At 40.3% G+C, this 12,346-nt stretch overlaps 1 protein-coding gene across 2 annotated transcripts in view; it reads right to left on the reverse strand.

Annotated features, from left to right (window-relative positions):
- Nucleotides 1-12,346, reverse strand: part of STK38 (serine/threonine kinase 38) — a 38,724-nt gene that overhangs the window by 16,515 nt on the left and 9,863 nt on the right. For both annotated transcript variants that reach the window (XM_033101515.1, XM_033101509.1), the window contains exons 3-6: nucleotides 8,856-8,907; nucleotides 7,784-7,906; nucleotides 5,956-6,039; nucleotides 1,611-1,734 (exon numbers count right to left, since the gene is read on the reverse strand). In XM_033101515.1, coding sequence (XP_032957406.1) covers nucleotides 1,611-1,734; nucleotides 5,956-6,039; nucleotides 7,784-7,906; nucleotides 8,856-8,907 — 383 coding nt within the window. The remainder of the gene's footprint in view (nucleotides 1-1,610; nucleotides 1,735-5,955; nucleotides 6,040-7,783; nucleotides 7,907-8,855; nucleotides 8,908-12,346) is intronic.

Raw genomic sequence — 12,346 nt, forward strand, 5'->3', positions numbered from 1 at the left:
GCCTCCAAAAAATGCACACTGAACACTTCCCAAGATCCCAGTGGGGTTTTTTTTCCTCTGGTATCTTATTATAGATATTTAAAAATACACCAACATGCTTTATGCAATTTATACTAGTTTAGCAGTTAAAGATAACCTCCTTAGTTTTCTGCAGTCAAAATGTAATTATTTCTGCTTAATACCAGCAACATAAAACGGCAGAAAACAGATTCTGATCCTAACTCAACCGTCAGACAAAAGCAAAGCAAAGAAAATATACGTGAGTAGTTTAAAGCTCAGAGAAATAGGAAAGATTTAGTTTAGATCGCAAATAAAACCACTTATGTTAGAAAATAGGGTAAAGAGAAAGAAACCTCGGATTTTAACAGAGCATCATGCAGCTTTTAGAATTTCATTTCATTTATAACTTTGGGGGAATTTTTGTATTTTTGGAGAAAAGTACCCCAGGCAAAAATCAAGTCATTTATTAAAATGCTCTCTTTTTTGACCCAAGACTTGAAAAATAAGAATCCCTAATCACTCCCGGCAGCCACACATTCAATCTGGAGGCACACCAGCGACTGGGGCACGCACTCAGGCCGGCTCTAAGGCAGCGATGTGGCCTTACAGGTGGCACAGGAGAGCAGCCAATGGCCTCACCTGTGCGAGCTCGCCCAGCCGATCAGAGAGCTCAGGCCAGATGGTGTAGGGCTCTGCAGGCCAGCTCCACAGAGTGCAAAGGGCGGGTCCCGGAGACATGAGAGGCTACGGAAAATGGAGCAGGTAAGGCTCCAGGAGACCCATGTCAGGGGGCTGGTGACCGTGCTGGTTTTACTCCTATTTAACTGGCACCTAAATAATGAAAAGTTTCTCCTCATTCTATCACATCCTTTTCTGACCTTCATCAATTCTAAATAAAAAATTATTGCTCACCCTAGGTTTAAACTAAAGGTTGTCACAAGATCAAAATCTGATGTCACAATTATATTTGCTTTGCTACAGAACCAAAGAAAGAAAAAGCTCTTTCTTTTTCCCACTAGAGTTTCCTCATCGCTGATCTGCTCACTGGGAAAGAGACTGTGTTCCCCAGAACAGATGGCATGCCCTGCTCTGGGTTTACTTTGGAGCTGTCTTAGGAGACACACATGCTGAGCTACATAACACTGGAAATCTCAGAAATGAGAAACTTCTGGCTACTGATTCTGGCTACTGATCCAGGTAATGAGAAATTCACTCCTTATTCACATAAGTTATAGAAAAAGAAACCAAAACGTTGAAGCAAAGAATGTTATCGTTTCAATTTTGTCACTTGGGTAACTGATTATACATGATTCCCATTGACAGGAGAGCAGGCAGAGTCCCTAGTTTATTCCTATATATTTAGAAAGAAAAAGAAAAGAAAGAAATGTGCATCTGAAATCATGAGAATGGTGAGAAGGTTACTTTTATGGCACTAAGAATTGTAGAGAGGCAACCCAGCACAAGACAGGTTACTGACTTCCTTTACAGACCTAAAAAAGATACAGAAAGTAACGGTGAGCACGATTAAAAGTAGAAAGGAGGGTTAATTGAGGTGAGAGAGAAACCACAGAACAAAAAGGAAAAATGACCTTTCATCGTCAAGTCATTACCTCCAGGCAGGAACTCCATGATTAGGTAGAGGTTTAGCTTATCCTGAAAACTATAGAACATTTTCACAACCCACAAACTGTCTGCCTCCACTAGAATGTCACGTTCCGCACGAATGTGGCCAACCTGGAGGTATACGCATTTGATTAATGACAAGCTTGCTCTGCTTTATTAGACGGTATATTTGTTTAAACAATGTACATACTATTTTGAGTATTTAATTGTGATGATGCAAAACATCTCATTTATGCTTAGGCAACGCTACAAACTCAAAATTGATACCATTTGACTTGAAGGTTTTCAGTAATGAAACTTCAGTGATGACAGGCTTAAAAAAATGGCAAAATGAATGGCTTCAATGCAAATGACAACTTTAACAGTGCTATAAATTGAATCCCTGATTAGTTAAAATTACCATTATTTTGCATATCTTTTTATTCTAATACAGGAATGCCCCCCTTATCTGGGAGAGGTATGTTCCAAGACCCCCAGTGAATGCCTGAAACCAAGGGTAACACAGAACCCCATACATACTATGCTTTCTCTGACGCATACATACATACCTATGAAAATGTTTAATTTATAAATTAGACACAATTAGAGGTTAACTACAATAATAATAAAATAGAAATTATAACAATATATAATAAAAGTTATGTGAATATGGTCTCTCCCTCTCTCTCAAAATAGCTTATTGTACTGAACTCACCTGCTCATTTAAAGGAAGCACTTTAGTTTCCCTTTGGCATACCTGAACTGCCAGTATTGCTACTCTTGTGCTTTGGGGCCATTAAGTAAAGTAGAGGTGACTAGAATGCAAGCACGGCCATACCATGAAAGTCAATCTGATAACCCAGATGCGACTGAGTGACTAACGGCAGGTAGTGTACACAGCGTGGAGACGCTGGACAAAGGGATGATTCACGTCCCAGGCGGGCCTGAGCAGGATGGTGCAAGATTTCATCATGCTATTCAGAACAGTGTGCAATTTCAAACTTATGAACTGTTTATTTCTGGAATTTTCCATTTGATATTTTCAGACCACAGTTGATCACGGGTAGCTGAAACTGCGGAAAGTCAAACTGCAGATAAGGGGGGATTACTGTAATCTTTTATGATAAAAATTAGTTTCAAGATGAGACTCTAAACAAGTCCTGGCTCCGGTCTGCAAAGGTACCTGCAATGACAGTGCCCTGGTTGACAATTCTAGAATTCTAAGATACCACAGCATTTGGTTCACCTGTGCAGAGAGTATGTGCTCAATCAATTCTCAGTGAATTGAAATATAAGAACACCTAAGAAAAGTTATAGATTCAAATTTATGACATTTCCAGTTTTCTACTTTTACTGAAATAATCTAGCTAAGGAGACCAAGTTGCCGAAGGTTTGGGAGAAACAGTAGAATTACGTCATTAAAATAACGTTTTATTATCAAATTTATCTCATCTAGTTTAAATATAGAATAGTAATCAAAACAGTGCAGCAGATTATCAAGTCCCGCCCCCTTTCCTCTTATGTAAGTGCCACAAAATGCAAAGCGGGGTTGAATGACATCTAACCACATTAAACCCAGTCCCATCCTTAAATAGAGGTTTCGGTCCTAACATACGCTCCAGGGCTTGAGTTTTACAATATGTTCGATGTAAAGATGCACCACGGGACTGAAGCTTCTGTTGGCAAACTCAGCCATGGTTGTTTTCTTTGACACAATGCCCTATATGCTTGTTTTAGTGGAATGTCTTTAGCAAAGCCAGGTACTCACTTCCATTTGGACACAGGCCCCACCCCTGTCCTATCTTATTCCCAACCTGCCTCATTCTTCACGCTAACTCCCAGGGGCCTGAAGGCATTTGAGTTAACGTACTATTTGAGTTTTCTGTCTCTACTAAAATTGTTCTTCGGGAAATTTTTAAATAAAAGTAAACTTACATTTTTACATCTCTACTTACAGTAAGAGGATGGGAAAAATGGAAGATAACGGAGATAAGACCAGTGCTATGAAATCATAAAACAGCCAAGTTAAGCATCTGCTTTTCTTCAGCTTCATACAGATACAAAGCTTCTGGGAAACACTGATGCCACTTGCTGAACTTCAGCCGTGGCTGTGACCCAGTCATTACCAGATGCGAAGGCTGTACAGGCAGGCAGCCTGCACCTGCCTCTGCATCCCCTGCTCCTGTTAAGGAACCAGAGAAAAGACAAGGCGCTACTGCTACCACTTGTCACTCAGCCCAGAGGACAGAAAGGTGACTGAGACATTCCCTGTTGTCATGGGGAACGTTACAGGCACTGTGAGCAAACTTTTCCCTTCTCTCCTGGGCTGAAACAGCAGCTAGGAACCTCAGGATCTGGGGTGGAGTCGGGTGAATACAGGGTAAGGGACGGAAGAGCCAGAGGTGCAGCTCACTCCAGAGGTTCCCTTCCCTCTGTCCCATAAATGTTTAATGGGGTGGGGAATTACATGCTAGTTGCTATCCTGGCACTGGGACGCAGAGATAAAAGCCAGTCTTTTGTCCCGTACTAATGCTACACTGGCTAACGCTATACTGGCATTACAATTGGAGGTTTTCCTTTTGTACTGAAGAAACTAGCTAAATGCTGGTCTGTTCTCCTTTAATGTTTATTTTCCAGGTAGCAAAAATATCCACCCTGTGAGACGGAGTAACAATCTGAACTTCACTGGGTAGCTTTAATTCTTGTTCAGTTTAGTAAAAGCAAACAAAAAACATTTCCTCTGAATAAGGCACCTAACCTACAAAAAGTCAGGCTCTGAATCTCAACTTTGTCAGCCCTGCCCAAAGGCGATGGGTGAGCCCTGGTCTGCTTCCAGTCTCACCTTGCACAGACTTGCTGCTTGTTTCTTCAGCATGGCTGACCCAGGAAGTCTGTGGCCAGAAACTTGAACGTGACTATCCTGAGATCACACCTAGGGAGTGGAGTCCAACAGCAAGATGGACTCGGGTTCTAATTCTAAAAGACATTTCCTTTACTTTCACGTAGAAAAAGTTGAGAAATTAATTTTGAAGAAGGTACGATATTTGAGGAAATGTTTTTACACAATGTTTTTATCCAGTTACCATGCTGAGCAACTGGCACATGCTATGAAGGATTAATAAGTGAGAATAAACTTCTTTATAATTTTATTCTGAATGCTAATTATTTGATAAAGAAAAGTCTTGAGACTTGGTTAAACTTATAGGAAACATGTCGTGTAAAACTTACTTGTGAAATACAAAATATACTGACTAATAAATACAGCTTTATATTTTCCTTTTCAAGATCAAGTGAAACTCTCTGTGTCTACACCCACACCACACACTAACTTTGAGATAATACATAAACAGGGCTTTTGCATTTTTAACAAGGTTGGTATTAGTATATGCTATAATGTCTGAAAATTTACTGCCAGGGTACTTAATATTCTCAACTGAAATTCCTGGTTGTCTAAAGCTTCTGGGTGACATGAAAATGAACGACAAAAATATAAATTCCAAGTTTCAAGCTGGCACGTAAGTGACGCCTCAGTGGTTATACCTCCTCTCAAGAGGCAGAAAGGACTGGGTGTGGGGCCGGTCTCCATCCCTATTCTTGGGCTCTGTATCCAAAGCCCTCCCTGCGCGAGGGCCTCTCTTTGCCTTCCTGCAGCATCTGATCTTTCACAAGATAGTTGCGGGCATCACCCACTACAATCTGTTCTTAAGCAACCAGCTAAATTAAACTAGATTTGAAGAAAGTCTGCGTTCTCATTTTTAATATACTGTCCAATATTTAAAATTTATTTTGCATAAAGTATGTTTTCATCTTATAAATCTATCTACAAAATAGGTTCGGGTTTTAGAAAGTGTTCTTAATCATTAAAGAATGTTCTCTTTTAGGTAGCGCTGAGCTTCTCAGAAGACCCAACTGTGGTTTCAGTGTACAGAATGAAGTATATTGAGGCACATTTTAGATTGCAAATTCCAAATTCTAATTCCTAAGCCTCAGTTCCAAAGTATATATACAATTTCTATCTCTCAGTATTCAGTAAGGAACGTGCTACCACACCAAGTGTGACCTCAAAACAAGGCTCCTCATGGCAAGGACAGCTGGTGATTAACTGGGAAATACCAATAGCAGATAAATTTTTAAAAGACTGCACATAACATGTAGGCATTACCTGTACTTTTAAAATATACGTAAGTACTTCTTTGTTGGAGAAAGAAAAATATTATATGTATACATATCATGTATACATGACAGCTAAAGAAAACTATGAGAATATACATTTCAATTAAGCAAAAAAAGAACAGTTTTAGCAGACAAAAAGTTCATAAGCTGACTAAAATCACTGTTACAACTATGTTTTACCTGCTCTTTTTCAAGCATATCTGCTTTACGGAGTATTTTCATTGCATATACATGCCCTGTATCTTTCTTCTGAACAAGCCGCACCTAAAAGTTATAAAAGAAATGCCAAGTTAAAAGTTCACACTGCCAAGCTAACGCTTTCATGTGTTATAGGAAGTACCGTGTTTCCCCGAAAATAAGACCTAGCCAGGTAATCAGCTCTAATGCATCTTTTGGAGCAAAAATTAATATAAGACCCGGTCTTAAGTAAGACCGGGTCTTATATTAATTTTTGCTCGTCAAGACTGGGTCTTATATTCGTTTTTGCTCCAAAAGATGCATTAGAGCTGATTGTCCGGCTAGGTCTTTTTTCGGGGAAACACGGTAATATTTAACCTGAAAAAGTACTGCAATTTTAATATAAGCAACCAGCAATAACAAAGCAGAAGAAAATGCTTTTTGATGTTACAAAATGGGTATGTTGCACACAGTGGAGTCCTCAAACATCTCCGTATATGAACCGCTTGGGCTGCCTCGCTCGACAAATCAATCAAATTTAAAACCCTCACGTTCGAACTTAAGGATGCCTTAAACCTGTGGCACGTCATGCAGTCAGCCCAGAAAACCTAAGTAAATGATAACAGCAATGTTTAAAACGATAGCAAAATCTCACGCATAGAAAAAATGTCTGAAGAATAAAACCCTAAAATGTATAATTAGGGAAATGGGGTTTTAGGGTTTCCTTTCTCTTTTTAATTTCCCAGTGTTTTTTAGAGAGAACAGATAAATAGACGAAAAGAAAATTAGTGGTCTACAACCCAAAGAAAACCTCCTTGGCAATTCCCTGCCCATCCTCCCCCACCTCTCCCAAGACATGGATATTTTCTTCTCTCTGCACCTTTCTTCATGTTTTTCCTGACTGAGTCCCACGTCCCTTCCTCAACGAACAGAAAGCGATTTAGAGGTGGTACTGTACCTTTCCCTCTCTTAAGGGGCCAACCGGGATTCTGAACACGGAGGGATCAATTTAATCTTTCACCTGTGCTTCTGAATATGCACTCACACTTCCCCGAGGTATTGATCTTTAATAATATGCTGCTCCTTTTATACAAAGATAATGAAACTACTGCATCAGTAGGTCGCCCACTTTGGATGCTTCGGTTAATGGGGATGACCTTGTGGGCCCATTCAAACCGTCCCCAACAGATCGCTCTTGTGACCAAGGAGGATGCATTTGCAAGATTCGCTGGGACAAAAGCACATGTTTGCAGCTTCCTACCACTACCTATGTAACTCATGGCTGCAAACGCTGTCTCCTGGGGCCATGTTTTCAGAGCTGTACCAATCTGACAGGAAGAATAAGGGGTGGAGATAAGCTGTGAGTTTGCTCCTGGCGAGACTATGTGGTACTGGGCAAAACAAATGTTTTAAGACCAGGGAGACCTGGGCCCAACTTCTGGTACCATTCATTGCTCATTGGCTATGTGACACTGCAACGTTATATATCCCCTGTGAGTCATCCATCGTACGAGTTATTGTCATGATTATAGGAGAGAAACACTCAGTAAATAATAACTATTAATTTCCTTCTACCTTTCAATTCTCCCTCTAGATCAATACTTAAAGCAGCAACATCATTTCTGTCAAAACAGATCAGAGATCTCGGACAGTGAGAGGGGAAGAAAGAGAGAAGGAGGACAGAGCAGTTAAGACGTGGGGCTGTCACGCTTCACCCACCTACCCCGTATTTCAGTTCTAGCAACAATCATGAGCTTGTGGTATATTAGAAGCTTTCAAGTTCTGTGGTATTTTTGTACTTGACAAGCAGCTGTGTGTTTTTGGTTTTTACCTCACCAAATGCTCCTCTTCCTATTACTTTTAAGGATTCAAAATCTTCCAATCCAAGTCTTGTTCTCTTCAAACGAAGAAACTCAGTTTCCTTCCGAGCATGTGCTGATCTCCTCAGTCGTTTCTAACGTGTAAATAAAGGGGGAGAGGGATGGAAAGGAGAGGAGTTGAAATTCTGCCAGCTCTGCAACAGAGTCCTATTTGTGGTTTGACCCATCTGGAACACAGGGCCACACCAGACTAAGCACAATCTTTTCACACATGAAAGCACCCCAGAGGACCCTTAAGAAGTCAATTCTCTCTTCCCCGGCCTTCAGACTCAGTGACCAAACCATACTGAACAGATGGGTGCTTCCTCTGCGGACTCTCACCAACCTACTTCAGCAATCGACTATTCTACCTTTTCTAATAAAGGAGGGATAAACAATCAACAACATTTTCCTTTAACCTTTGTTACATAAAAGTGGTTTTTTTAATTTCCTTCTGGAGCTTTTACACATTGCAGTTCATTTTATGCGCTTTCTGTTGTTCCTACAAGTCTAGGGTATTTTTCACCATTTTCCTAGGTTCTGTGATTCATTCCTTTTTGAAATGAATCACAGCATTTCCACTGCCATTTCAGTTCCTTGCACAGTTTCTTGTTAACTGTTTTTTCTCCTACCACATCTATGGGCATTGGAGAAAAGGACTGATTTGAGAGACATTTTGCCTATATAATGATTTCAGAAGTGTGTCTCACTTCTATGGAGCCTTTTCAGTGAGTTCAATAAAAGTATGCTACAATTTGCTTTTAAAAGTTTTGATTTGGTTTCATCCTTTCCTTTTCTTGGAATACTAAATTAATTCTAATTAGTTTATTATAACTGTGCCTAGAGAAGTCTTCCTCTCCTGAGTACTTAATAATTAACTTCTCCCTTTGCATGAATACCTAAATCCAGAAGCGCACCAGGTCTCATAAGTTTCTGTTACTGAGCCAAAACCCTTCCCCCACGCACTAAGGCTAACAATTAGCTGAACACGATAATGACCTGCCATGCTGGGTTTCAAGGGGAAAAAATTCCAATTTTAATTACCTCTTCATCTTTTAGGCCTTCTTCTTCCATCACTTTTTCTAATTTCTTTTGCCTAAAAATAAATAAAGCCGTTTGAATAACTTTCTGGAAAGTCTATCTAAACATAAGAATTATTTTTTTAATGATAAAAACAGGCAAACCTCAAAAGGCCTCATTAAAGCAACAAATTACAGTTACTAAGACAAGTGAAAAGATTCCCACTCTTTGTTAGTTCTACATTTTGAAAAAGATTGTATAAGGTATTAAAGCAACCAAGAATCTTATTTCGAAATGGCAATGTCTCTCTCTTTTTCTTTCTTGGCAGTAGTGTATTTCCTCCTTAACAAACCACAGAACAGCTGGTGTTTGATAACCTCAAACAACAGCCTCTATCAGGGTGTTGTTTCTCTCCCTCCCCCTGACTGAAATCTACTTCCTTTATTTTTACATCTTCCTCCTCCTCCCTGCCACAGGCAGAGTCAGAAACAACAAAGGTAAAGGCAGAATTTGGAGATTCAAGGGAGGAAAATGATCAAAAAAAGGTGACTGGTACCACTATCAAAACAAGGACTCTATATTCTTGGAGTACTGAATTTTAGAAACTGCATTCAAGAATATTTTTTATCTACAGTCTCATACAGATTTGATAAAACGAAAAGAAATAATCAAAACTTCCTTACAGCCAATGCCATATAACCTTTACTTATTCCGCATAGCAAATGAAAGCACGAGGGCTGGAATCTCCCCTCCACCACTCATCAGCATTCCAGATGACAGGCAGTGTGAACAGGGCAGGAAGAATGAAAGTACAGGGCACAGAAAGCAAGGCATGGAGTGTGGTGTGATTGAGGCTCACAGCACTTGTGCCGCACAAAGAGGGCAGGCTCTTAGTGTGTACACAGCTCAGAACTTACCGGGGGGCCTGTGCACAAAGGAATGATGTGATGACTTTCTATTTTAGAACGGCAGCCAGCTGTAAGGAGCTAATGTACTGGCAGGAAAAGCAACTGACAGATTGAGGCAAATTAAAAGCTTTGTAAGTATTCAGATATGCAGTCAAGGTCTGGAACTAAGGCTGGAAACCGAGAGTGGAGTGGACAGAGCCATTGCAAAGATGACCAGCTGGCAGTAGGAGTCAAGGGAAAAGTCTTAGAAATTCTTGTGTGGGAGGATAATGACCACTAACCAAGATAGGAAACACAGAGAGGAACATGGAAAGATAATGGGTTTCGCTTTGGTCAATGAATATTTACTGCATTAATAGTATTTAGTTAAAATGAATATATTGTTAGAAATCATTTTACAAATCCACAGAGTCAGATGATGAGTAACAATCTGTGTCCAAACTCTCAGGAAGTGAAAAGAAAGAAGAAAGTACCTACATAGCTCCCAATCTGCCCACTTTTCTTCTAGTTGTCAGAATATTTTGGGATATGCCTATGTGTGCTCTTATACTGGAGGGAGAAAGCTGTACTACTGGTAGTTTCAGGAGGGTAAATTAATTCCATTTCAGTGATTAAATAGTAGAAGTAGGGAAGAGTAAGAAGAGACAATAACATAATGGCAAGAACTATAAGAACTCAACCACACTCAACTCTTTTTGTGCCTTGAGTATCAAATACCATCAGACCTTCACATCAGAGGCAGGAAGAATGGGGCTGGAGGGAGCGGGGAGAAAAAGGAAGGAGGAAGCATGGTTGGCAGCTAAGGATAAAGTCCACCACAATCCAGCCAGAACTGGATTTCAGTGGCCCAGAGGGGATCCAGGGTGCCACCTTGCCATTTTAGGTGAACTTTAGCTGATTATAATGGATTATAATGCTATTAGACTGACAGCCAGGAAAAACCTCCACCCCTGTGTCACCATGATAGTCCCGAGGGCCAAATAAGGACCAAAATGCCCCCTCCCGATGGGAAGGAGTGGTCAGCAGGCACCCGCCTAGGAATACCTACCACCACCCTCAAGTCCTGAATAGTCCACCCTTTCATTTTAAGTGTAACCAGTTCCCAAACCCCGCTTCTCCTCAGGGCAGCTGCTCTTCTCCGAGCCGGCCTGCTCTCACCATCTTGAGCATGTACTATCCTTCTCTAATAAATCTCCTGCTGGCGTGGCTTACCCAGGGCATCCTTGAATTCTTTCCTGCAACAAACACCCAAAACCGGTTTACCAGCAACATTCTGACCATATGTTTTTTGAATGACCACACCAGACTGGGCTAGAAGTCCAACGTGCTGTCACACAATGTGTGTCACAAAGACGGCTCCTTCTGACTCTATCTTCAATCTAAATTCAAACTAAGTTTTCATAGCTTTATTGCAAGTATAATTAAATTGGTCTCAGTAGAATACCTGCCTGAGAGTAAAGCTACCAGAATCAACTCCTTGAACACAATCAGATTCTTTCATTAGAGAAGTTATCCAGAAAAAGCCTATCATGCAGAATTATCCAGGGGGATGATTTTTATTGTGACCAAGTCAACAAAGACCTGAAACACCAAAAGTAGCAAACACAGCCTGCAATGAGGCTTGCAAGTGACCTCCTCTGTGAGATGATACCCAGGAATTACTGGTAACTTGGTTAGATTCATGGTGGCATTGTGATTAAGCAAGAAAATGGCCATATTTTTTGAGATGCTACTGAAGTATATAGGATTGAAATGAAAATGACGGATGTTTGAAATTTGCTTTAAAACACTGAAGAGAAACAAGAAAAAATGAAATGGAATAGATGAAACAAATTTAATAAAGTCCTGATAATTACTGAATCTGAGGGATGAATATATGGGGGTTCGCTGTATTAGTCTTTCTATCTGTGTATTAGTCTTTCTATCTGTGTGTGTTTTAAAGTGCTTATAATGAAAAAGAAAAACAGGCCTGTCTCTGGTCGCAGCACCAAGTTAGCTAAGACTCCAGCCTTTAGTGAAGTCGCTCTTCCGCTCAGCTCCAATGTTCAACCCGGACTCTGGGAGAGATACAGGCACTTTCACACTTACAGGCCATACCCACCCTCACCCCAGCAAGGCCTTCTGTGAACTCCACTTATTTTCGTGTGAGTCCATTTCCCACATGAGATAGTAACTACTTTTGAAGGCAGAGACCTCATCTGAATCCTCCTTCTAAGATTAGTGCTTTGTACACAGCAACTTTTAAAAATGTATGTTGCGAAATTTAAAAAGGTCAAAATATGTAAATATGCAGACCCATTCATGACTACGACTTGTAATTTTCTAAGCCTAACTTAGGCTGCCCTCCTAGCACAGCCTGATTCAGAGGCAGCGGGAATGAAAGAAAATGGCCAGTCTACTCTACAGGAGAGTAGACAATAATTTCTGTTGATGAAACACTTAAAACCACAGAAAGTAGTACAGAAATAAACAGTGCTTGTTATCTCCATGATCAAAATTGAGAAAATTCTCAAGAAATACCCTAAAAATGAATATTACACAGATTTTTAAAAATCTCAACAAATTATTTTGGTTTGAGTGATATCTAGTCCGTGAATCCCATTAGGA

The sequence above is a fragment of the Rhinolophus ferrumequinum genome, chromosome 3 (genome assembly GCF_004115265.2).
Source record: "Rhinolophus ferrumequinum isolate MPI-CBG mRhiFer1 chromosome 3, mRhiFer1_v1.p, whole genome shotgun sequence".
NCBI lineage: Eukaryota > Metazoa > Chordata > Mammalia > Chiroptera > Rhinolophidae > Rhinolophus > Rhinolophus ferrumequinum.